Genomic DNA, 27,786 nt, shown 5'->3' with positions numbered 1-27,786 from the left:
TCCTGGAGCCGTTTGGATTTATTTTGTGAAGGATAGACGCACTTTTTTTCGGACTTGAAGGTCGTGGACCCCGTAACATTACATTTAATCAACTGAAAGATCTAAAACATTTTCTAAAATATCCGAAAATGTGTTTGTCTGAAAAACGATGGGGTGAGTAAATCATGGGTTTAATATCATTTTTGGCCGAACTATCCCTTTAAGGGACTGCAAGCCAAGTCCACAACACTCATAAGTTCACTCTATAAAATAATAGCTAGCCTAAACAAAATAATGAGTATCGGTACTAAATCTTTAGGAATAAATCTATTTTTTGGTATGTCAACTAAACTATAATTTAAGTGATAAGATCATATAAATATAATGTATAATACATATGAATAATTAGTATTATCAAAAGAAATGTGCATATAAAACCATCATTATGTTTTCGTTTCTAAATTCTTTAACCCACTGAAAATGGGAAGAACTTGCACTGTGGACCCAAAAAGTATTTGGACACTTACCTTAAAAAATTAAATAAAGGTTTTAAAGATAAACACTATTTATGCTGTGCAAAATGAAGACAAAAGTATTTTGAATCTCCCAAATAAATGACCTTGAGGCTATTTGGTGTGCAAAAGATAGCTTTAAAGGTGCATTGTGTAACTTTTAAAAGGATCTCGTAATAGAAATGCAATATAATATACATAACTATATTATTAGTGGTGTATAAAGACCTTACATAATGAACTGTATTGTTTCTATTATCTACATACACCGCAGGTCTCCCTACATGGAAGTTGTGTCATGTTTCTACAGTCGCACTAAACGGACAAACTGTTATACGTGTTTGTCTTCTGTCAGCTACCGTAGCTTCTCATTGCGTTTCGAAATTGAGGTTGGTTGCAATTCGCAATGTCACCACTAGATGTCAATAAAACACATTATACTTTTAAGCTAAACTCTAACGTCATTTGTTTCCAGATGCCACTATTGCAATGACACTCAAGTGTGGTCTTAAGTGTCCAAACACTATTTGGATACGCATATGTTTTTGTGAGAGTGTGCTATTATTGGTCAAATGTGAGATTGTACCTTCCCTTCTAGAAATTACAATCCCTTAACCCTTCACCTTCTGTTTACCAAGCAGGCGATGGCATTTTTTGTTGTGTACGTTACGTTTAGTTGTGAGCTTGCAGGGAACTTAGCGAGCCAAGGTTGTAATGAGGCTGGCGCACATTTCAAAGAAGTCCATGGTGTGACTACCCTGCCGCGGTGCCAGCATGGGTGAGCTCCCGGTCAGCGACCCCGGCAATGAGCTGCTGAGCTGAGGCATTTCAACCGCTGCGGATGCAAAGTCGATGCTGAGACGTGGACGATGGAGACCGGCGGCAGAACCGGAGCGCTGGGGAGTGGATGAGCCTGACTTGTGCTCGATTACATCATCTGAAATTTTTGAGGAAAGAAATACATATTTTAGAAGGATATTTGTTAGACAGATACTGGGACAAACAGGGAAAACTATTCTGGTCTGATCCATGTTATCCCATCATGATCTTATAATTAATAACTTAATATTATAAGAATGTGTGAATGGTCATTAACACTCACCATCAATGCTCTTAAAGTCAAGCAGGTAACTACGATTGTCCACCTGGTACAACTGCAGACTCATCTTCACAAAATTTCCTGTTACAGGGTTCTTCCTCCGCACCCTCAGGTGATAGGGGTTCACCACCTAAAGTAAACAACACACGACAAATTGCTAAAATATATTCTTACTAAATAACGAAAAGTCCTTGATTATTACGCCAGAATGAGAGTATAGTTCCTAGCCATATCACCCAGAAAATCACAACTTTTAATTTTCTGTCGGCCTTAGTACACGATGTAACTACAGAAGTTTTAAATAGGTAAAATATCGATACTCTTTGGTTATTTTTAGCGCGATGCTAATGGTCTAATCAGATTCAATGGATTATGCTAAGCTATGCTAAAAGTGGTACAGCCAGACCCAGAGTTCGGCTGAATGGATTCCAAAACGGTAAAAATCTAATGTTTAACTCTAGGAGAGCTGGAAAATGAGCATATTTTCAAAAAAAGCGGAGTGTCCCTTTAACATAACTAATTTAAAAGATTCAGACATATGCTTTTCAAGATAATAAAAATCATATTAAGTGACCCCAGGTTAAAAATTACTCACCTTCCACTCGTACTCCAGCTGTTTCATTGCACGGTAAACCTCAGCCATGATGTCATAGGGTTTGCTCTGGCTCCGTATACCCAGGTGCCATTTCGCCTTCTTCACCGCAAGCGGTTTGGGTCGGGTAGTGTTGAGGGCATCCAGGGGGCACCGTGCCTTGGGGCTGTCAGCCAGTAGCGGTGGCATCCTCTCAGGGTGAGGTTTGACCCCTGGTGGCAGGGGCATGCCCTCCTCCATGAAGGATCCGGTCGGAGGACTCGAGGCCAGGTAGAACTCGCTGGCCTGGTTCATGATCCGCCGGTTGTCAATGATGAGGTGGTACGCCACGGCCAGCTGGTCTTGAGGGTCGCCGCTGTAGAGGCTGCTGAGAACTTCAGCTTCTGTGCATTCGAACTTCTCACAAACCTCTCGCACGGCTTCTTCATCTATGACCGTGGCATCGTACGAGGGGTCCTCGGGGAAGAGGTAGCCGGGCAGGTCCTGTTTAAACCATTCGTCCTCTCTGTGCGAATGAAAGTAGAATTACAAAATGATCTCATTCTAAGCTAATAAATGCATAACAGTTCAAGGTGTAAGGTCTTTTTTAAACCACAAATAATATAGTTATGTATATTGCATTTATGTCTAATAGCAACCTGATGTCTTTGATGGTGGCTCTTTTCAGCGGGTCCACCTGTAACATGAGCATGAGCAGATTGGCCACTGAACGGTTGAGGTATTCTGGGATGTAGAAGACTCCTCCACGGATCTTTTTGAAGAGGGTGGGCACGTGCTCGTCGTCGAAGGGCAGAGTCCCACACAGCAGTGCATAGAGAATGACACCAGAGCTCCAGATGTCCACCTCTGGACCAGCATACAGTCTGAGACACAACATACATAATTATTAGGGCGATGGCATATATACTATAGCTGTATAGCACATATATACCGGTAATAATTATTAGGGTATTATTAATCGTAATATTATTTTTTTTCCTAAAAAAGTTTTTTGCATAATACATTTGTGTGTGTATTGTGTGTAGTTATTATGTATATATAAATACATGTTATATATATATATATATATATATATATATATATATATATATATATATATATACATATACATATACATACACACACTCACCTAAAGGATTATTAGGAACACCATACTAATACTGTGTTTGACCCCCTTTTGCCTTCAGAACTGCCTTAATTCTATGTGGCATTGATTCAACAAGGTGCTGAAAGCATTTTTTAGAAATGTTGGCCCATATTGATAGGATAGCATCTTGTAGTTGATGGAGATTTGTGGGATGCACATCCAGGGCACGAAGCTCCCGTTCCACCACATCCCAGCTGGTGACTGCCGGGGCAATTTTAGTACAGTGAACTCATTGTCATGTTCAAGAAACCAATCTGAAATGATTCGAGCTTTGTGACATGGTGCATTATCCTGCTGGAAGTAGCCATCAGAGGATGGGTACATGGTGGTCATAAAGGGATGGACATGGTCAGAAACAATGCTCAGGTAGGCTGTGGTATTTAAATGATGCCCAACTGGCACTAAGGGGCCAAAAGTGTGCCAAGAAAACATCCCCGACACCATTACACCACCACCAGCAGCCTGCACAGTGCTAACAAGGCATGATGGATCCATGTTCTCATTCTGTTTACGCCAAATTCTGACTCTACCATCTGAATGTCTCAACAGAAATCGAGACTCATCAGACCAGGCAACATTTTTCCAGTCTTCAACTGTCCAATTTTGGTGAACTCGTGCAAATTGTAGCCTCTTTGTCCTATTTGTAGTGGAGATGAGTGGTACCCGGTGGGGTCTTCTGCTGTTGTAGCCCATCCGCCTCAATGTTGTGCGTGTTGTGGCTTCACAAATGCTTTGCCGCATACCTTGGTTGTAACGAGTGATTATTTCAGTCAAAGTTGCTCTTCTATCAGCTTGAATCAGTCGGCCCATTCTCCCCTGACCTCTAGCCTCACAGGACTGCCGCATACTGGACGTTTTTCACTTTTCACACCATTCTTTGTAAACCCTAGAAATGGTTGCGCGTGAAAGTCCAAGTAACTGAGCAGACTGTGAAATATTCAGACCGGCCCGTCTGGCACCAACAACCATTCCACGCTCAAAATTGCTTAAATGACCTTTCTTTCCCATTCTGACATTCAGTTTGGAGTTTAGGAGATTGTCTTGACCAGGACCACACCCCTAAATGCATAGAGACAGAGCGCAGTGCGTCATAACCTGAAAACCACGCCCACCGGGGGGGGGAAACAATCCAACCGTCTCCATTGCCTTTGTATTGCGAGAGGCTGCCTCCTTGTCATTTCTGGCTTATAACAAAAAACAGAATAATGCCTAAAAGCTGCTGTGTGACAATATGTACAGCTAACAAGCCAAAGAACCCAGAAATAAGTTTTTATAAGCTGTCGACCTCAAAAAACGAGCGTTTAAAGACACAAAAGTGGAAAACAGGCAACTTTTCATAGTACTCCTATTAGTAGAACTGCGTCCACTAGGGGGAAATGTAGTCGGCGATTCACTTTTTTCTCCTTAAAGGTTGGGTTGTACTGCTCGACAGCTTATAAAAACTTATTTCTGGGTTCTTTGGCTTGTTAGCTGTACATATTGTCACACAGCAGCTTTTAGGCATTATTCTGTTTTTTGTTATAAGCCAGAAATGACAAGGAGGCAGCCTCTCGCAATACAAAGTCAATGGAGACGGTTGGATTGTCCCCCCCCCCCCCCCCCCGTAACTGCGCTCTGTCTCTATTGAAGCAACTGCCATGTGATTGGTTGATTAGATAATTGCATTGATGAGAAATTGAACAGGTGTTCCTAATAATCCTTTACGTGTGTGTGTATATATATATATATATATATATATATATATATATATATATATATATATATATACTTATAGCATACTATTTATATATACAAAATAATATACAAAATACACACAGTGCACACAAATATATTTTACAAAACAACGTTTATTTTGTATGCAATTAATCGTGATTAATCTTTTCACAGCCCTAATAATTATTATACATGTGCTATAGTATATTGTGTTTGTGATGCTTGGTGACTCTCATGAAGCTAAAGTTTCCAACCATATCAGGAACAAAGAAGATAATCTGTATAACATAAAATATTGATGCAGGCCTCATTTAATATTAAGGTGTATTGTATTCATGCAGTCCATACTGGTTTGTTGAACAGATATTTTTGCGACCCACATTTGTGACTGTCGGCATGAGGTGTAATACTGATATACTGATGCTTTTTAATGTTGAGGTGTTAAACATAATGTAACCTGTTCAACTTGTTGTCAGGACTTTATTAGGGTCGACCTCGTGACCTCTCACCTTCCTGAGATGACCTCTGGTGCAGCATAGTTTGGTGATCCACAGCTCGTTCTCAGGAATTCTCCATCTGACATCATGTTTGACAGACCTGACAAGCAACATCAGACAAATATACTAAATACAAGCAATTTGATTGGCCGAGATGAGATAATACAACTAAATGGCAGATCTACAGCTTTACGAGGCCACTCCAGTTTTGTATAAAATCATCATTTCTACATGTATTGTGAACAATTCAGTCCAGGCTCTGTTGAATTACAACAAAAGCAAACCTCAGGAGTGACAATAAAGTCACACAACAGCAAATCACATGAGTGAACTTGCAATATGCAGCTGGTTGCCAGGCAACTATCCCTCACTGTCTACACAACATTGCTTTCTGTGTCTGTGTGTGTACCAAAGTCAGCGATCTTGGCATTCATGTTGCCGTCCAGCAGAACATTTTCAGGCTTGAGGTCTCTGTGCACCACCATGTGTCTGTGACAGTAATCTACCGCTGAGATGATCTGCTGGAAAAGACGTCTGGCCTCTGTGTCCTCCACCTACACGTGATAGAGATATGCTGTAACAACATGCTATGCAAAAATAAAGGTATGCGCTTAAACATTAGATTTTAGAGTAGCGCTGACATATTATTCTAATATAATTTACAAATCACATCTTCTAAATAATGATAAAAAATGTTATACATACTATAAATACACAGTCATGGTTATAACAGAATGTGCACAGGATTATAAATATTATGCAAAAACCAGAAAGTATCCAATTATGTTTTTAGATCACTCTCAAACAATACTGTTTTATCATTTGAATCTTACAAAAATGCTTTTATGAAATACATTTTCTACATGGTTTAAAACTTTATTCATTTAGACAAACTTAAAGACATTAGTACATTTTACCTATTGCATTATTGTCTTTCTATCTTTACGCCTTTCCAGCATCTATGGCTATATTTATGGTGAGAACCAGTTAATTCATACACAAGTTTATTCAGACAAGTTAATCCAGACACACGTTGGGGGAGTATCCATGTCCGCACGCGTCTTTGCGTTCATTCGCGGCGCGCACAACCGCATTCAAAAGGTGATGTCACGCGAGTGAGTTAGCTTATGAAAACATAACGAGACTAAAGTAAGTTTCTAAAAAATAAGGCTTATCTTTGACTCGATCATTATTGGCTTCTGTAGATGGACATCAGAAATGTTTTTGTGCAAAGCAGGGAAAGAGAAGCAGAAAGGAGAGATGATGAGTTTAAGGGAGGTTAGACAAACTACATCCTTACCTCGCCTCAGGTCTCAAACATTAGAGGAAAAATCTCAGGAAAACCTCTTGTCAAGTCTACAGAATTGCATTGTTGCTGAGAAAATCAATAGATGTTTGTGTTATACTGTTCTGTATTTTCAGATATGAAATTAATATTTAGTTTACTAATATTTAACTCCAAGACACTAACTTACATAACAGTTAGCAGTAACTGTGACTGAGATTATTTAGTATAGTAGTCATAAAATGACTGGTTTCTTAAAATATTCTTGTAAAAATAAGTTATTAATCATTGCTATCATTGTATAATTTAGAAAATATTTCTCTGCTGTCATTATTTCCAAACATGTTATGCCATTTATGCCTCCAAACATATTAATAATGTTAGGTATGATGAAGATTACACTTGTATATATTTATCTTTCGCAGTACCTGTTGCACTGTAAAATAGTGGGTTAAGCAAAAGACATTGTTTAGAAGTGTTGCACACTTTTTGCACACAGCAGGCTTTTAAAAAAGTCAGCAAAAAATGGGGGTCCTGTGCCCCAGTAGAGCTTTATGTCTAGCAATGCCCCTGCGAAGTACCCAGAGTAAACCCATGCTGACACAGGGAGAAAATGCAAACTCCACACAGAAAGAACACCTGACCTTACCGGGACTCAAACCGGGGACATTAGTGTCTGAATACTTTTTATGGAACTGTATTATAAGCTTTATGTTATGCTTGATACCAGAGGTGCTCAAACAAGTTGTTGGCCCGCAATGACCTTTCATTTTGCCCGTCATGCCACGTGAGATAAGACAAAAAGATAGACGTCATTGACAAAGATGTTCATATTTCTAACGCTCCCTATCCATACAGTACTTCTGCTACTTGATCTCAGCTCTGCCTTCAACACCGTCTCTCATGAATTACTTATTGCTCGTCTCTCTGATTTGGGTATTTCTGGTTCTGCTCTTTCCTGGTTTTCTTCCTATCTCACAGACAGACAATTTTTCATCTCAGTTAAGGACCTACTGTACCCCTGAAGCGAGGTGTTCCCCAGGGATCCGTTCTTGGGCCCCTATTATTCATAATCTATATCATACCACTAGGTCAGATTTTACAACGCCATGGTCTCAACTATCACTTTTACGCTTATGACATTCAATTATACTCTATCTGCACACCCACCCTACCCTTCCCAAATTGACCAAATTACAGCTTGTGTAAGGATATAAAAGATTGGCTTAATTAAAATTTTCTGAAACTGAACATGGATAAAACTGAGATCATTTTTATTGGAACTCCGTCACTAACCACCAATATTTCTTCAAATTTCACCTGTGAAATTGCTGGTTCTCACATCAAAATATCCAATACTGTTAAAAACCAAGGTGTAATCATTGACTCTTCACTTTCCTTTCAGTCCCATATTAATTCCATTGCAAGGTCTGCATTTTTTCACCCCCGTCGCATTGCCCAACTCCGTCCATTCATCTAAAGACGCTGAAACTGTCATCCATGCATTTGTATCATCACGCCTCGATTACTGCAATGCCCTTTTCATTGGTCTGCCTGTCAGCTCCATCTCCAGATTACAATACATCCAAAACTCAGCTGCTAGATTACTCACTCACACTAAGCGTTCTGCTCACATCACTCCAATTTTGAAAGATCTCCATTGGCTTCCGGTAGTCTATCGTATTAAATTTAAAATCCTACTGCTTACCTTTAAATCTTTGCATGGTTTGGCTCCCCCTTATCTCTGCAATATGCTCATTCCCTACACCCCAACTCGCTCACTAGTACGTTCCTCTGACTCTAGTCTTCTCGTTATCCATCGGTATCGCCTTTCTTCAATGGGGGCAGATCTTTCTCTACTATTGCACCCAAACTTTGGAATTCTCTTCCCCGCTCTTTCTGCAGTGTAAATAATATAACTGAATTTAAATCATTACTCAAAACCCACCTGTTTTCTGAATGCTATTCATATTGATTTGATTACTCTGTATTATCAATATCTCCCTGAATGTTATGTTATGTCTTTTAATTTCTGTTTTGTATTTAGTCTCTATTTGCCTCCCTGTACTTCATTGTCCCTTTTCATTGTTTTGTTAATTATTCGATGTAAAGCGTCCTTGGGCTCTGGAAAGGCACGTTATAAAAAAACGTATTATCATTTATTATTATTATTATTATTATTATTAATACATTTTTTGTTTTATTTGTACATTACAAAAATATAAATTGAAATTAAATGGAAGGAATTAAAGTATATCATTGAGATTTGTTTTTAATGTACATGTATACTTGATAGCATACATCATGAAACTCAAAGAACTTGGTTACTTAAGGCTAATAATGGAGAGGTCGAGGCAGTGGCACACTGACAAAAGGAAATGTAAAAATGATTGATAAAATTATTTCTTTTTTTTACAACAGTTACATTTGAAAATAAAACTGCATTAGTTATGCATAAACAAAGTAATTTTCTGTTTTTTTTAAATATTACAAAATTATAAATTAGTAGAATCAGGACAACTTTAATTTTAATATTACACAGCAACACTTAGTTTCTGCTCACGGCCCTCAGTAAGGTTTGATTTTTGGCTCTAGATAGGAAAAAGTTTAGGCACCCCTGCTTTATACAGTACTTTTTAAAGATACAATATGTAATTTTCCCCACTAGAGGTCCCTAAACAACAAGAATGGTTGCAGCTGGATGACGTTATTAAAGAGCATGGAATAATGAAAGTTGTAGTCGATCTGACAGGACTTAATGGATGACGTAATGAAATAAAGTTTTACAACGTATGTAAAATGTAATAATATTTAAACCCCACATTGTGGTTTAATAAAAGCCACAACAGAGCAATGTGTGCTAGATCAGCTAGATCCCTGCTGAAAAAAACAATAAAACCATTACAGAAATTTCTAAGGGTTTCCATTAAAATACCAATAGGAACCATTAGCTTTTACCATAAAAACACTGTAGTGTGTTTTGGGCCATATTCCATTAGAACCAATACATAGAACCAATAGAACCAATACATACAATTAGAGACCAACAAAAACCAATACACTGTAGTGTGTTTTGGGCCATACTCCATAAGAACCAATAAAATTCGTTTTTTTTTCAGCAGGGATGTTACTACCTCTGCATTACGTGTACTTCTGCATGCAAACTGCTACTACTACTACTGTGCAGACCAAGCGACTTATGATATCAAACCAACGCGAGAGCGATTCGAAAGAAATACTTTTAGTAGTTTTGATGTCATACACCAGTAGGTCTGCGCACATGATGTCAAACACATCTATGGTTTCTACCGTAGCAAGAACCGAAACCGAGGATAACCCGGACATGAAACCACTGACGAGCAACCCTATCAAGAGTAGCGGAATGCTTTTTAAGCAAATCTTTCGATTGAAACATTGCTAAAAACATTTAAGATAGCATTAGTACATTTTTGATAAAACATATGCAAGTAGTTTTTGCATATTTTAATGCAAAAATCTTAATAGACAAATTTAGGTAAACTTTAACCAGTCAGTCATGTTCTGCTACAACCATCAGCATTTGTATTTTCAAAGTATGTTCTGCAACATAAACCACGAGTCAGTTTTCTATGCAATCCACTAACACAGCATGATCTCTATGAAGTCTATGAACACTGCTCAGGAATGCCTTACTGGATCAGTTTCTGTTTGGATAAGCTGGATCCCCAACAAGTTTGGAGAATAGGTTAATCCGTGATCAAATCCAGACTAGCGCCACAAAAACCAGCTAAAGAACCTGATTATAGAAACTTCATGTTAAGTTTTCAATATGTGACCCTGCCTGTGAATATTTCCAAGCTAAAATATGTTTTACTGATCTACTGTTTTATACATAAAATCATATTACAATATGTAAAGACCATTCTGTGAAAATATAATATTGATATCTTTAATAATTTTTGTTTTGCAGAACTTGATCTTGTGAATGAAGAGTTTTCTGATCTCGGCACAACACAAGTCAAAATGTCTATGAACTGCTCTCCAGTTGTTTTCTGGACACAGAGAATTTGTAACATGTGACTTTAGACACAACACGAGAAGGTCATCTGAGCGCCTCTCGGCCTGCAGCTGACATTATTAGCGAGAGCTTGGCAGGTTATTCTTACCCTTCCATTCTTACAAATATAGTCAAAGAGTTCCCCGCCGGACACATACTCCATCACCATAAAGAAATCTGTAGGGGTGCTGATAACCTGATACCTGCAACAGCACAAAAACACAAGAATTGATCAAATCAGAGGAACTTTGATATTGATGCTTTTAATAAATACCCTAATTTAGGTCTCAACAATAAGTTCTTCCATCAAGTGTATAATGCACAAACCTTAACAGTGGGATTTCTGTGATTGATTAAACATTGTTGCTGTTAATTAATTACAATTATTTAAACAAATTACCTAACTGGTAAGATATGGTTTTGTTGACATTGCAAGAATGATTTTGAAATATATATATATATAAACATAAATACTTATGCAATTGTTTTCCAATTTTTATGTTTGAGTTTAATTACAGATGCATAATTGAAATATTTTAATGCAAAGTTGATACTTTCTGTCTTTGATAGCAGCAGTGAAAATATCGCCAGAGTAATTACAAATCTAAGGTATTGGCAGACCAAACCAGGAGGAAAAAGCGTTACTGTTTGTTCAATAAAGGTTTACGCTCAGAGAAAAGTAAAACTATGAATCAGATTAATGTGCACTGACAAGAGCCATAATGCAACAGACATAATCATTCCCTTAGGCTACATACATTGAGGCAGACAATATAAAATCAATTCTTTATTTATGTAGTTTCTTTATAAGCTTTCTGGTCTTGTTCTGCAGGATTCATAAGATATTACGAAGAAAAAGAAAAAGTATTTGTTTTGGTAATCTTTCTTCAAAAATATAGGAAATTTGTATTCCCCTAAAGTGATTCTTCTGCTGATGTAACCAAGACTGAGGATGGGAAATAATATGAATCAATTCTATTTATAAAAGGTATAAAGGTTTAAAATTAAGCCTCTGACCTACATTATTTTCTAGTATTGTTTTGGTTGCACTAAAAAATTTGTCATATTGCATATAAATGCATTTATACTATTCATGTTCCCTTAAAAATCGCTTGCAAAGGTGAGAATTTTGTTTCAAAAGCAAATAAAAATATACAGCATGAACAAGTCTTAGGCCACCACCACCAGACTTGTTGTTTTAGAAGTTTTAATGTAAATCCATATCTATTTTTTAATCTATTTATTAAGATACAAACAGAAAATACAGGAAATATGTAAAAAAAAAACATTTTTCAAGACTAAATGTCTTCTTGGCATTGTCGGTGTTTAGTGTGACCTCTCTTGGCACTAAGCACATCTTGAGCGTTTTTGAGCATAATGAAGTAAAAAGACGAATTTCTTAAGATTTCAAAAATTTGAAATTAGAATTTAATTTTATTTAGGTTTAAGAGATCCTGCAGTTCACCCTAAAAACTTGACACATCTGTTTATATTTTATACAGTTTTTAATTCTATATACACATTTCCTGTATTTTTCCTGTATCCATTTTCTGGCATGGTGGCCTAAGACTTTTGCACAGTACTGTATATATATTTTTTGTTTTTAATAAAAAAAGAAAACATTTTAAATGTCTATTTCGTGCAAAGAGTTGCTCCTATATTTTGCAAGCTATATTTCCGCTATTATCCATTAGGTGGTGCTGTTACCCAACTTATAAAACACAAAATTGCTATCTCAGCTATGTGGTATTAAAATTTAAATGTTTGAAGAAATCTACCCATATTTTTTTCTGTTTTTTTTTTGTTTGTTTGAAAGCAGAGGGTCTGTTCTTTTATTTGATATATTGTATGTTTATATATTTAAAGAAGAAAATTTTTGTGAAAATCATAAAAAATGCTGGCGATGGCTGGCAACTTTTTTTAAAACACTGGCAAGGAAAGAGTTAAAACCAATTACTTTTAAATGCCCATCTACATAGAAAAAACTGAGTTAAATTAAATTGTCACCTTTAATAAAATCAGCTAAAGCTTAAGTAAATGGCCACCAGCAGTTTGTAAATATGCTAAAATCTAAAATCAAACACAGTATTAGGTTGTTAAATGGTCCGTATAATGTCTTAATGTTTCAAGCAGACCCACACAGATTTTAAACTCGGCAGCTTCCCAACTATAAGTTCAACTCCTTTGACCCATCTGTGTTTATTTATTAAACAATTATGGCTGATTTATGTATTAGTTTACAATGTGTACTTTCACGTTATTTATTTATGTAACTTTTTACAATCTAAATACATAATGTCAAGCTATTTTCTACCAAACAAATTATAAAATAAATATAAGGTTAAAGGTTTTAAAAACATTAATAAGCTACTTATTAATAAAAGAAGCAAAAGACCATTTTAAGTATATAGCAGCAATAAAGCAAAAAAACTTATCCCAGTGTGGACCTCTGCAAATTCTGCTGTTGTTGGATATTTTCCTTTTCATTTATTTTTATTTTGTGTGTGTAAAGGACTCACAGCTTGATAATGTGTGGATGTCTGAAGAGTTTCAGGTTCTGAATCTCTCGCTTGATTTTCCCCACAACATCAAGACTGCGGATCTTCTGTCTGTTTAGGATCTTGACAGCAACTTTATGTCCTGTTAACTGGTGCTCCCCAACTGTTGGCCAAACACACACATACACATCAATAAAGACCCAGCTGAAATACCATCACCAGCAGATTGGTATTGTAAACACAGCTGATGAAAGATAAGTTTTAGTCCAAAGAAAGCAAGCATCAGCGCTGCGGGGCAGTGAACCCCCAACACAAACCTTCTAAGAAAACAAATATAAGCAAAGACTTTCATTTTAAGGTCCGGGTCCTTTATTCAAACAAACAAAACCTGATATACTCTGAGCTTAGACTTTCACACACTAGCCTTAACATTGCTTATATTAGACATTTCATTTTTATCAAAAAAATATGCAAATAAATCGTCAAATTTTTGTTTGATATATCAGTTATTAACACATGTGTTTTTAATTGTAATAATAACCATGATAAATATAAATACCAGATGCTTATTTTTTCTCCATTTATTTTTTTAATTTATATATTCAATATTTTGGACCTAAAAACAATTATTTTAAAATTGATCTATATATGGATAAAGGCACTTCAAGTACAGCCAGTCTATATAATAATTAAAAAGAGCTGCACTTGTGTAAAGTAGCATATGCATCTATTAATGTCTTGCAACAGTTGAGGGTCACTTGCAAACAAATGTGCTTTCCCTGTGGATATTTCAGTCCAATGACACCATAAGTATGTGAAATGGAGACCTCTCTGCTGCCTAGAAGAACATCCTAAAGGCAGTAACGTTACATGTACAAGCATAACGAGCATTACACACCGTACACAATGTTTAGTACACAGCATACTGTGCATTTTTCGTGCGTGCATTTCTATAACCGCTTACGTCACATGGGCGCGTTCAATTCATAAGATTTCACATGCAGCCTAATAAGGCTGTTGTACTTTGCTGTCTTGATAAAATTAGTTTACCACTGGTCATTGTCGATGTCAGCCTGTCAACCTATGCTATTTTGCACTTCACCAATGTGAGATGTCGTCTGTGTCTCAATGCTCACTAGGTAGTATATTGTACATATATAGGCGCGTTTAGGGTATTAGAAATGCTTAAAACTGTTGCACGGCCGTATGCCAAATATGCCGTCTCAACATAGTGTTTAGGTTTTTAATGACGCGTGCATGACGCGGATGATGTCAATGCACGTATTGATGATGAGTTTATAACGGTATAGCACACGTGCACATTTAGGACAGTAATAATGACGGAATGTCTTAAATATTGTCAAGTAGAAGGTTTGCTTTGAATATATTAAGCAAAGCTCAAACGCAATGGTAACACGCTCGTGTGAAAGGTCGTTCCTAAAACGAGCGGCATTTCCACTCACGCTTAGAATAGATCCTGACTGCAAGGTCAAAGTAACACATACAAGTGCACACGTTTGTACACACAATGTTGTTACAATGACCTATAAACAATGTTTTTACACACAATTTGATAATTAAATGGCCTGATGGATAATTGTATGCAAATAATAGCAGTGCGCGTGCTATTCTGTGAATAAGTTCTTGACAGCGAATGACAACGCATTAAATTTAAAAAAAATCAGCAATTATTGCTATTTAAGCCACATTATTTTCACAGGTGTTAGATAGTTCCCCAGCTGTGAAAAAGTAAACGTTCTCGAATAAGATTGCAAGTGCACTGTTGGTATAGTGGTGCTGAATGAATTTCTATCTCTGCGTTGTATTCTCTAACAACATACGCACTGTCTGCGCCTGGAGGATGCTAGCGGTGGCTCCTCCTGCGCAGTCACCGCTACGTAACATGCGTACAGCGTCCGCCGGCAAGTTCAGCACTAAACAATCGCGAAAACATACGGTCATAATTTAATGACATGCAAAGTGCACACACTCATAAAAACGGATGGACTTAACTCTTTACTTTTCCAAATGTTCCGACTCCAAGTGTGTCTCCGAGGATGTAGTGTCCTATTTTTACCCTCCCTTCGTGTTTCTGCTTTTCAGCCATTTTACTATCCGAGATCCTTGGGCTGCCTTGCAGGAGGCGGGATTGAGCACATTTAGATAAACCTCCAAGTAACTGCTGATCTGAATTCAGCTTCAGGAATAAAGTAAAGGAATCCTGCAGCTCCTGGCTCAGTTCAGTTCAGTTCACTTATGGAAAAGGGGGCGGGGTCGTTTAGGTAAACAACGCACTTCAAATGTAAATCAGTCCAGGAATACATAGGAGCGCTCCAATGTATTTCTGGACTGATTTACATTGAAGTGCAGATTTAAAATACATAGGACTGCTGATACTGGTGGAGATAATAGCAAACTTCCCTGTTAAATTGTACAATGCATGTTTAAATATAGGATGCTTTAAATCTGCCATATTCTGTATGTAATTTAGCAACTTTGCACATTAGATAATTGGGTCAGTGACAAAAACGATTTGGCAAGATGAGAAATAAAAAAAAAATGTTTTAAAAGCACGCATCAGGTTTATTTAAATGTACACAGTGTATTTATGTTGATTTTATGCAATAAAAAATTACATTGGTCCAATTTTTATGAAATGTAAGACTGAATGGACCTGAAAATGTCAAATGGTGTAACCGCCAATTGGGCCAAAGAATGAGAAATTTAAAAAAATAACTCCACCTTTATGGCATGTAAGGGTAATCATTAAAAATAATAATAATAATAATTTAATAATTTGAAAATATAATGTTATTAGTTATTTCTAAATGTAAATTTTAATATGCTGAAAACAGCTCTGTTTTCTAAATAATCTTTGACAAATGATGTAAAACTGTATGTAAAAAAATCATATTACACTATATGATTATATGATATAGATATTTATATATTTATTTTTCCACATTTTTAGTGAATATATTTATATTTTCATTAAAAAATACTAGTTACACCAGTTACACCACACTGACATTTATGAAATTATCCCCCAAATATTCTTTCAAAATTAAATAAAACCAGAAATTTTAGGCTTGGTCCTTAAAAAAGGGAATGTATGTTTAAGTAATCTGCAAATTTATTTTGAAATTTTAACTCTTTTACATTTAATTGAACCATGCTGACACAAAATAATTAACATCACGTCATTGACCCAAATACAAGTGGATAACGTGAGGTGTTCCCAAGGCAGCTGCTGACTTTGGTGCCCTGATTTCTACCGTAGTAAATATTCCGAAAATAATGATCAGTGTTTAAATGGACTTTAAGAGGTGTCACTTAAAGCAATAAACTAATCACATAGTCACTGTTTCTTTCAGAATATAAGGTCATTACTGACTGTTTTACACATTGTTTGCCCATAAAAAGCTTTAAAAAAAGGAAAATAATTAATGTTGCTAGTTTGAAGTATAATTCAGGTGTATTACACGTTTTTTACCACTAGATGGCAGTGATGAATTAGATTTTTGTAATTGAAATATGTGAAATGCATTGCTGAACATGCCCCTTATATAAAACACACAAGGACGCCTAATAAAACGACAATACCACTACTAGTTCGTCTAATCAAATAATAAACATAATAATAATAATAATAATTGAATCATATAAGTAAAAGTTTATAATGTAAATTTTCCATACAGGCTATTATTTTATTATAAATATTATATTACAAAATTAAAAAAAATATTATAAGAAGAAAATGCACCATGATAGGCTGTAAGTGTATAGGTGTTTGCAGTAATTTTGTATCAGTCATGCACATTGCACAGGTATATTTAATCATTTTACAGGCAGACTTGCTTAGGTTATTTGGGTTAGACAGATGATGCTGGCGTACAACAACTTCCAAACAACTCCACAGATCCTTTTTTGGATAGGAGTCAGGGCTTTCACTGGACCATTGTGGGTCATTCACCTCTTTGTTCTGAAGCCACTGAAATGTTAATTTGACCTTGTGTTTGGGATCATTGTCCCACAAAAAGATTGACTTTCAACAAGCTTTAGTTTTAGACTGACTAGAACCGGTTCTCCCGCAGCAGTTTCCTGTATTTTGCACCTTTTTATCTCCTACTTTAACAAGATGCCAAGATTATCTTGATGTTTAGCAGCTTTTTAGTTTACTTGATTCACTAGCAGAGTGTCAACATATGTGCATTCTTGTTGCATTTTGTTAATTATGGTGAATATTTACTCATAATTTTTATAGTTTCCATGCAGATTTACTGTGTAAAAGCACAGTTATCTTTCTGGAATTATTTCTTCAGTTCAGTAGCATTCCAAGTTCTGGGTCAGATTCCCATAGGACATCACTGATATGTATACCGTGAAGCCACTGTAACTCCAAATGCATAATTGTAATGTAAATGTTCTGCAACACACAAATTTTTCAATATTTTCCAAACAAAAAAGTTATCATCCAACATTTGCATTTGCATATACGCACACACGCAAGCACGAACGCACATACGGGCGCGCGCGCGATGTTTAATACTTCATTTGACCGCTTGGGAGCGCCGCATATCTCAATATGTGCGCGTTTGTATGAGTGGCGTGAAAGTGTGGCTGCAGGACTGTGGGCTTTATTCAATGTGGACCTGGAGAAGAGAAGGGGGCTGAGCGCTCCGTATTGAAGGAGGTGGAGACACCAAACCTAGGATTCATAAAACCGGAGTTGATCTCCTGGTTTTAAAACGCCGCTTTCAGTCCAAGCCTTCAAGTAGCGTAGAACTGCATCACAACCCCACTAACTTACCCAGCGACGACTCGTCAGACACAGAGAGAGAGACACTGTAACGCCGCAGTTTTATTGTAGAAAGTTGAATGGACTTGATAACACGGACACCTCGTTGTTTTCATTAACTTTTCAGGACGCTGTTGGGAGCTTTAACTTCCACAAACTTTATATGACACTTTTGTTTTTTGACAAGACCACTGTGACGATTTGCGTTAGTGAGTTTCTAATCTCCGTGTTTGCCTGGACTCGGGATTTTTAAGAGAAAGAAATAAGGAGGATCTTTCAAATGCAAAACTATATGTATGAGAAGGCGATGGCACCCGAAACAAGAAACGGAGGAGCATCTACGTTAAACAACAACGGCGTAGACAGCAGCAAGAGGAAACTTTTAATAGTACTAGATATCGTCTGCCTTATCCTGGGTAAGTGTCCATCACAGAGAAGTTACAACAATGATAAACAACAATGCATTACTGTAGCAATCGCGAAGTTGCAGGAGTATGAAACTAAGCAGTATTTGTTAAAATCAAATCAAATTAAAGTTTAATTACTAAATGCACAATAATGAATCATGCACTAGTGTAAAAATTTTATTTTTGCAAATTCTGAAGTAAAAAATAATTTGTAGATCATGCATTAATATATTAACTGCACATTTATTGTTAAATGATTGTTTATTTGTCAAATTCAGATATATTTGTATCAAATGCAGAATAAACAATATTTGCAAGCTAAGTCTGATTGGTTAACATTAGGTTGTTTTAGTGCAGATAATTCAATATGTCATGTTCAACAAGGTGCACCATATGGAATACATTTGGACCAGATAATGTTATACTGTGTTTTGAAAGTGATGTATAGTGATGCAGAAATGCTTTGCATGAGGAAAATGTGTAAAATCCTCCACATTTTTTTTTTAGTGCAATTGTTATCTCTATAAACAGAACAATAACCGTTAAAAAGTCTTATCTCAGACAATAGTATGAGCAATGTTGGCACTCTTCCTGATGTAGTTTGAGTTTTTCTCTTGTTTAGTATCCATGAAATGCGGAACGCAAACTTACTTTTTCAGTTGTTTTGAGGAAAGCTTTTTGATTCGTCAGATGAACGGATATTTGATACGAACTCTTGGCCATTTGCACCCTTTTGAAGTGGCTTGTGAACATGCTTATTATGGTTAACCAATTACTTAACACACAAAAAAGTGATCTGTAGTCAAAACACGCTTCGTAAACATGACTTCATGTTCACAGCTTTCCATAGTCATGATGTAACAGATTTTTTGGGGGCTGATTTTTCATTTTAACAATCACAGCTGTGCAGTTTGATACGGCTGTGACTGAATAGACTGTGATGAATGTAAATTGCTCCCATGTGCATTTGTCTCTTTGTTCTTTGCGCACAAAGACAAGTCGTTTCGAAAGAAATAAACATGCTGTAGCCTTGGCAAGTTTTTATTGCGTTCCCATTGACTAATTTCATCAGCTCTGCACGACATTGGGAAATTGGTTCAATGCCTAGCGGTAAAAATTCTAGGCTGGTTACTAGAAAGGTTGTAGGTTCAGACCTGCAGAGATTGATCCTTTGAACTCTTACAGCGAGACACTTAACCCTCAATCGCTCCAGAGGGTTTGTCTTTCAAATAAACTAAAATTGACACAAATTTTTAGTCGTTCCATGAATAGCGGATGCTTGATTTGAATGTTACGTTCAGATGCCTGGAAAACATCTCGGCATCAGGTTCTCATCTTTCCTCAAAGCCTGCCAGTTCAGAATGGAGGGATTAGCAAACTTCAGCCCTCAACTTAACACATTCTTGCAGAGAGACCCTCCAACCCCCCGTCAGCTGGCATATGCCTCATTTAACTCCGGCATCATATCAACTTTCTCCCTCGGTTTTAGAGGCAGAATGAGTCCCGCTTCTTTTGTTCCCAGGAATGCGAAGTTGAATGGCTTAAACATGCCGCTTTAGGGAAACAGGCTAAAGCTTTTGTAAGCAATTAGAGTTTTCGGTTTAAAATCCATGTGAATGCAACTAAAGAACGGTTGTCGTGCTTTTTAAAGAGATGACACCTTATTGCAGATGGGAATAGAGATGAAGAAACATCAGACTGATGTTAAACAATACGATTACAAGCAAGGATGTTTATAGCATCTTTTTGATCCGAACAGTCCCAAATTCATAAAAGCGCTGCTTAATAAAAGCGAACATCCAAGCAGTAATATGTGGCTTATAAAGGCACATAAAATAGAAATTGCATGCATTTTTTTTGTGTACGTTATGTGCATCTAAATAAAGCATGTCATGGTTAAGGCAAGAGGGCTCGGTCGTTTTTTTGCAGTTGGGGGGGTGCATGTGAAAGATTGGGGTCGCATATGGAGGGATTTGAAAAGGATGGGTGAGGAATGTCTTTTGGTGAATGGGCTTTGTTAGTGCTGCTGTGGCCCATCTAATGTTCAAGCTCTTCCATCTGTTGTGAAGATCTGCAGATCTCTGTGTTATCTAAGTCTGCCTCGCATCAGATAACCACCCCTGAGCCGGCTCTCGGTTAACGTTTTATTGCGGGAACATACTTCATCTGTTAGTGTTTATGCATGCAACACATCCACACCGAGACGGGCAAAGCTTTGTTCATTCTCATTAGTAGTTTGTCACTGTAGGCATTGTATGTGTGTCTAATGCATTATGAATGTAAATGAACCCTTAAAAAGCAGCCAGACGGATTGTTGTATGTTTAGCGTTCCCTCCTGTTGAGATTAAGCAGAGAGGCTGCAGCCCGCCTCATTAGCATACAGTAGTTATAGTAACGCAAAGAAGGAGGGTCCCTTTATGGCACTCCCCCCGAGGGTGTCTGGGGTTGCGGGTCACCCGCATTCCTGCCCATGCCACTGATAGCTGAAATACTTTACATACAGACACACACAACCACCCACCCACCCACCCAGTCTTTTCTCTCACCCTCTCGTTTTTTCTTTGTGGGTGGCTGAGAAGTTGTTATTAGTTTGGATGTTTAATTGAATAAATGAGTTACATTACAAGAGATACTACTTGCTGGTTGCTAGATTACAGTAATGGAAAGTTTCGATTTTTACATTTATGTAAACGTTTAGTTGAGACTTGGATGTTAGTGATGGATATAGATGGCTTGTTCATGAGGTCATGGCTCAACCCCACAGATGCAAAGCATACATCTTGCCAATGACATTTCGTTCAGTTTGCTAGCCTGAAAGATTTGGCCAGGCCGCTTCCTGTAACCTCTCCTGGGAAGCATCAATCCTAAAAAGGTTTTCTTGTTTACATACTGAGATGGAAATGAGAACGTATTAACTCCACGCTACAAGATGTAACCTCAGTGAGAACTACCTGGCCCTTGGTCCATCAATATTAGCCATCTAGATCAAAGCGAAGGAAAAGGTTTGGCTCGCGTGATTCCTGGTCGTTTTAGCCGCTTTTAACTTCTCCGTCATCCGTGGCATTCCAAGAGAGTAGATGGTAGAGTTATGGAGTGCCAAAAACCCTTTGGGAGTTTCTCTCATTTGGTTCTGACTGCATTAACCTCCGCCTCTGAAGCTGAGAAGGTCTGGTCCACCTCTATAAATATTTTCCAGAATTTCTCAAATTCTTCATCGCGGACCAAGGGCGGCCTCCGCTCTTGAAGTGACATCTGGCATGCTCGCGAGCTCAGGAAAGGGAGGGAAGAGGAAAAGGTAGTCTCGCTAGACTGCTCTCCTGTTTTCCTACCTCACTCGGACCCTTAAGTCTAGGTGTGGCCAGCTGTGCTGTGAAATGTAATCCCTTGTTTTTTTCTAGGCTATTTCCCAGAGCCCCGTACCCTCCCTTTTTCTGTCATTCAGAGGGTGTAATTGCAGAAGATCGTCTAAAGCGGCCACATGGTGTTCAGGAAAGTCTCTGACTGGTCGTGCTGTCAGTCAGACAGGTTGATGAATTTCTCATCACCTTCTGCTGTTGTGATGCCTGTAATGTTTCCACTGTTGTTGTACTTGTTGGCAGCTGCTATATATTGTCGCTGTGTGAATTTTTCTCGCTGATACTAACATTACATGTACTTTTGTACATTTTTATCAGTATGTGTATTGCCTGGGTTTGAACCCATGACCTCTGCTAACGCCATTGAGCTATACAGAAGCACAGATTTTACATAGAAAGATGTTATTGAAAAAATCGGCATTTGAGAGACACATTGTCGACAGCCATCCTGGAAAGCTATCATCTGAAACTTATTACAGAAGAGCTACGTCAGGGAACAACAACAAAACCCTTTTTTCCCCATTTCAGCACATCACGTAATTATGACCCAGAAGATGATGCAATACCTCTTACCAAAAGTCAAGCTGAGTTCTGCGAACCCCGACACACAGTATTTCAGAAGTTATTCCTCTGAATCAGAAGCTGCTAAAGGCCTCTTTGGAAAGTGATGTTAGGAGTTGCTCAGACCTGGAGGGAGCTGTATTTTCTAACAGTCAGCATCAGGACTGGAAAGGTTACGGTATTTGGTAGGAATGAGTTCCATATGAGTGCTCTCTCAGTATACAGTAAAGTCGTCTGAGGCTCAGACTGCACCGTCTCGACGTGACCGCTAGTAATGACGCTGTCAAAACACAGTGCCCACGCTCTCTGTGTTTGTGTTGGTATAAGTGCACATGTGTGTGAGTGCATACGTGTATGTGTCTGAATATTTGTACAAGAACCTGTCAGGGTGTTTGTGTATGTCTGAGTGTGTGTGTTGCTGTGTGTATGTAAGAGAGCCTGGTTTCTGAGGTTGCTTGCCATGTGGTTTAATTATATGCTTGTAGAGTTTATATGACCAAGTGGCCTGCCGTAGGTAGCAATTAGACAGGCAGACATGAGCATGGGTGACCATCATTTGGCTGTTTAGACTGTGTGCATGTGTGGGGGTGTGTGCAGGTTTGGCCGTACTGTAACCTAAAAATGTCGACACACATATAGAGGAACATGTTGACAACTGACTTGTGATGATGTTTGTAATGGTCCTCCTTGTTTGAATGGCTCGTAAATGGGCCAGATCGTCCCCAACCCCCATAAGAATTTTTTTTTCAGATGACATCACTGAAATATTGCAATTATTTCTCCTAGGCATTGGAGAGATTAAATGGAGAGCAAATGGTACATTTTGATTAAGTCAGATATTTCACAGTTATTTCTCCCGAGAAACAAACCTCCATTAGATGTCTCCATTAGACATTCCAACAATGTCACAAAATGAGCTTAGATTTGGAAGTCTGCAATCAGAAGTCAATATTATTGACGATTTCAATATTACATATGCTGATTTCCTTTTAAAAATATACAATCAACATATATTTTACAGCTCTAAACTGAAAAATTGTTGGTTTTCACAAGTAAGTTACCTGGTTGCCTTAAAATTTTGCACACTTTTTTGAGTCAACTTATATATTTGTTAATCAAATCAACTTAGTTTTAAGGCAACCAGGTAACTTATATATATATTTTTAAGTTAAACCAACAACTTTAAAGTATTTTAGCAATTGTCTCCTAAGCAATTTTTGGAAAGAACATCTAAGTCAAGTTAAAGTGACACTCCACTTTTTTTGAAAATAGGCTCAATTTCCAGCTCCCCTAGATTTAAATTGGCTGCAGGATACGCAATGATATTACACAGCACCTGAAAGTAGTCCCCTTGGTAACTTTCAATAGCAGGCGACTATTTCTGGGTAGAGCTGAAGATCTTTGCCCGAACCCGACGGGCTCGGGCGGGTTCGGGCTTCCTTTCTAACATTTTACACGGGCTCGGGGCGGGCTCGGGCTTGCGCTCCGGATTTGTGAGGTAAATGAGCGGTCAAGTTCAATCAGTAGTGCAGGATCGCGCTGAATTCATTTACAGTGGATTGGATTTAATGATTTTCCTCATCAAAAATATGTAGCCTAATCTTGGTGAGTAGGTTTTTCAATGTATAACTAAATATGAATCGAGTCTTAAATACATAATTTAGACAGAGGATATAGACTAATGTTCGCAGTAATGGAGAGAAGTGCCGACGCAAACCCCGCGGAGTCTTTCTCTTAATTTCGTTATTGCCAAATACCCATCTTAATTCAGAATGTATTATCTTAATTTAATTCGTTAAGAAATAATAATTTTATTGGCATATTTATAGTGTATTGCATAAGCCTATTTAGAATGAGATGTTACAATGTTACAGATGACTTATTTTATTTCTTTGTTTCAACTTCCAAGTGGCGTGTAGATTATTAGTCATGAATAAATAATGTTAAAACCTGTGTAAATTTCTCATTCTTGACAAAAGCTGTGTGTGTGCGCACAATTAAATAATGTCGGGCTGTAAACGGGTTCGGGCTTTTAAATAGCTGTCAATCTAAATGTACGTTCGGGTTCGGGCTGCATTCTGTCGGGCTCCGGACATTTCGGGCCTAACTTTTAAGGCCCGATTACAGCTCTATTTCTGGGCACTGCGTAATATCACTACGCCTCCTGCAGCCATGTTACAGCAGCAAAGTCCTTGATTATTACGCCAGAATAAGAGTATAATTCCTAGCCATATCTGCCTAGAAAATCACAACTTTTAATTTTCTGTCAGTCTTAGTATACGATGTAACTACAGAAGAGTTAAGTTTTAAATAGGAAACATATCGAAACTCTTTGGTTATTTTTGAGCGTGATGCTAATGGTCTAATCAGATTTAATGGATTGTGCTAAGCTATGCTAAAAGTGATAACGTCAGACCCGGAGATCAGCTGAATGTATTCCAAAAGATAAAAATTAAATGTTTAACTCAATGGGAGCTGGAAAATGAGCCTATTTTCAAAAAAAAGTGGAGTGTCTGTTTAATGTGATTTTCATCAAATATCCTGAATTATGAAATAGCAATATCTAAACAATAATATTATTCTCTCTGTCTATATCCAGTATTTTCTAAGATTGGTTTGTAGGAAATATCATTATCTTCATAACTATTTCATCTATGAAAAGTCCTTGCTAATGTTGCTTCTGAGGTCAGCATGTGTGTTGGTACAACCTTATCTTATACTAAGGATTTTTCAGGAAAACATCATCATGTTAACACTGTTTGGTCCCTTTAGTGTGTGGATGTTGTGATTGGGAGTCATATCTTTGGTGGTTTACAGCTCTCAGTTTGTCCTCCGAACAATAGTGCAAGCATGAAGGAGCCCTGCCGTTTCTGTATGCTTTTCTACGAGGCAAACACACAAATGATTTGTTTGTTTATTCTCTGTGCAATTCCAGTCTATTTCCTCTTGCGGGTCTGTATTGTATCCTGTCAGCCATTGTTTCGGCAAATGAAGCATTGTGTCCCATACGGAAATGTAATATATGTGAATATATGAAATATCCCTATATGAAATATATGGTAATATAAAGCAGAAACATATATGTGCATATATGTACAACTATATATGACACCTATTCGAAAATGGAACAATTTCATATATTGACATATATGTCTATCCCATACAAATGTATATGTCTATGTGTGCAAAAAACATACATAGACATATATGTCATCTATATAATTATTTATATATGTGACATACATGACTTCACATATATGTGTAATATATGTTGCATACATATACTTATCATATATCATAAAATAATTAAATTTGAATTGTAGTTTTTATCCACTTTTTGCACATTTCACACCACAAGTAGGACATACAACCCATTCTCACAACTTAACACACAAACACAACTTATTATTTGTAATGTACCTGATGAGTCCAGTCGGGCCTCGAACCCGGGTCCTCACGTTGAAAGTCGTCCGCGCTATCCACTGATCCACCCAGCAGTTGGATAGGCGGGGTTAACAACTTAAGCTATTTGTGTGTTACTGAAGTAGGCGTTGTTTAGCTTGTGTTTATAGTGTTTGATTTCTTATTCCTCCTGTTTTCATTTTATGCAGGGGTACACAGTGCAAATTTAACCATTGTGTTTTGTTCAAATTTAATACATCCACTAAATTAAACATCTGTAAAAATGTATCAGATTATACTTTTTTTTTTCACTTTTTTTGCATAAATCTGTTAATCACAGTCAGTACTGATCAAAACTACCAGATCTCAACAAAAATTCCATGATTTTAACTCTTTAATTGCCAAGTTCATAAGTGGATTTGGGGAAAAAACTAAAAGACAAATTTTCAATATTAAAATTGACCTTTTTCGCTGTTTTGGGCATGTCAAAGATAAAGTAAAAACATTGGCTTTTGATTATTGTTTTCTCCCTCATTTATTGTTAGTGGCTGTTTTTGCCCCATTGACTTCCATTATAACAACATTTTTTGATTGCAGAGCAATGACACTTTGTTATCATGCATTTTTGAATGTTGGTGGTTTTTCCTTTTGCAAAGAGGTCAAATTTGTCATTTTTACTGTAGATCACCATGTGGCACCATTAACCCTTTAGTAGACATGTGCAGAGCTTAATTTCTAGCTTGTACATTGAGTAATATGGAGCATAAATTTTGAAAGTGTAGCATACTATAGTACATAGCCTATAGTGGGGATTGTCAGTGGAATGTACAACACACTCAGAAAAAAAGTACAAATGCTGCCACCGAGGTGGTTTTTAAAAAAGTAACTTACACCCTATTTGTGCGTGGTATTAGTATAATAAAATATTAGTACTTATATAATACTTATTAGTACTCTACCACAGAGGTACATGGTCCAACATGTATTCATATGACAGCTTTTCTTCTGAGACTGCAGTTTACTAAAATAACCAGTATTTTTCACATGGTTTATTATATTATGATTATAATGAGACAATGATACATTTGTGGTTAATATGGTTTAACTACAAAACCATAGTTAATTGTTATGAAAGCTAGATAATGTTGGTGAGGTTTTTTTAAGCTTGCAATAGAAAAATGAATGACACAGAAGAGCGTTTCACTCTGGAAATAGTTAACGCCGTGTTATTCTAAACACCGGGTTAACGGATTCCTGGGTTATCTTTGCTTCACACTATTAATACTTAGCCAGGGGTTAAGAGGGAACCCTGGGTATTCATAATCTGACATTTCACACTGTGCATTCCTAAACCCTACCCTTACGATCACTAACCATGGTTTTACTACAGTTAAACCAAAAACCATGGTTCCTGTAGTAAAACCATGGTTCTCTCTAAACCCCACTTTTAACTCTAGGTTAAGGAGCATTTCACACTTGTAATTTAGAAGCAGGGTTATCCCTGAAATTAACACAGGGTTATGAAACACTGCTCGGAAGCATGGTTAGCCCTGTTTTTGTGGGATTAACCCCGCATTGCGGTGCCAAATGCATGCAGTGTGAAACTAGGCAGGGTTATAAATGTTATGACCCTAATAATGTTTAACAATATATTTAAAGACCTATAGGCTATGTTGTTTTAGACATCTAGACATAAAACATATTGATATCATTTGGTTGGGGCATACAGTACCATGTAAAAATCCATCTTATATGGTTGTAAAATACAAACCCATATAAGAATTCATACATATACATATTTTAAATATATGCATTTAAATACATTTTAATATGAGTATTCCATATAGGTTTAAAACATATATCTTCATATATCAAGAGTATCTATATATGTGACATTCATATAT

At 37.1% G+C, this 27,786-nt stretch overlaps 2 protein-coding genes across 3 annotated transcripts in view; one reads left to right on the top strand and one right to left on the bottom strand.

The window, feature by feature from the left end:
• Positions 1-129: 129 nt before the first annotated feature.
• prkaa2 (protein kinase, AMP-activated, alpha 2 catalytic subunit) lies at positions 130-15,585 on the bottom strand. Its single transcript, XM_065257316.1, has 9 exons — positions 15,372-15,585; positions 13,380-13,521; positions 10,970-11,063; positions 5,949-6,093; positions 5,552-5,639; positions 2,821-3,045; positions 2,186-2,687; positions 1,594-1,720; positions 130-1,428 (listed from the first exon to the last, which is right to left on the bottom strand). The coding sequence occupies exons 1-9, from the start codon at positions 15,463-15,465 to the stop codon at positions 1,187-1,189; spliced, it is 1,659 nt and encodes a 552-aa protein (XP_065113388.1). The 5' UTR covers positions 15,466-15,585; the 3' UTR covers positions 130-1,186.
• A 2,430-nt stretch (positions 15,586-18,015) lies between these two features.
• The window catches only part of plpp3 (phospholipid phosphatase 3), a 49,265-nt gene continuing 39,494 nt past the window's right edge, over positions 18,016-27,786 (top strand). The window contains exon 1 of one of the 2 annotated variants that reach the window (XM_065257313.2): positions 18,016-18,572. In XM_065257313.2, coding sequence (XP_065113385.1) covers positions 18,437-18,572 — 136 coding nt within the window. In that variant the 5' untranslated portion in view covers positions 18,016-18,436. The remainder of the gene's footprint in view (positions 18,573-27,786) is intronic. The other variant, XM_065257315.2, reaches the window with a different exon arrangement.

Source organism: Paramisgurnus dabryanus, chromosome 12 (genome assembly GCF_030506205.2).
Source record: "Paramisgurnus dabryanus chromosome 12, PD_genome_1.1, whole genome shotgun sequence".
Classification (NCBI taxonomy): domain Eukaryota; kingdom Metazoa; phylum Chordata; class Actinopteri; order Cypriniformes; family Cobitidae; genus Paramisgurnus; species Paramisgurnus dabryanus.
Note: the sequence above shows the minus strand (reverse complement) of the source record. Positions and strands in the feature narration are given on the sequence as shown.

What these genes read in the sequence shown, in the direction of transcription:
- prkaa2 (XM_065257316.1), bottom strand. Translation starts at nt 15,465, where the DNA reads ATGGCTGAAAAGCAGAAACACGAAGGGAGGGTAAAAATAGGACACTAC. An exon ending in CATCCACACATTATCAAGCT is followed by an intron (nt 11,064 to 13,379) that starts GTGAGTCCTTTA and finishes GTGCTGTTGCAG; the next exon opens with GTATCAGGTTATCAGCACCC. An exon ending in TGACTTTAAGAGCATTGATG is followed by an intron (nt 1,429 to 1,593) that starts GTGAGTGTTAAT and finishes CAAAAATTTCAG; the next exon opens with ATGATGTAATCGAGCACAAG.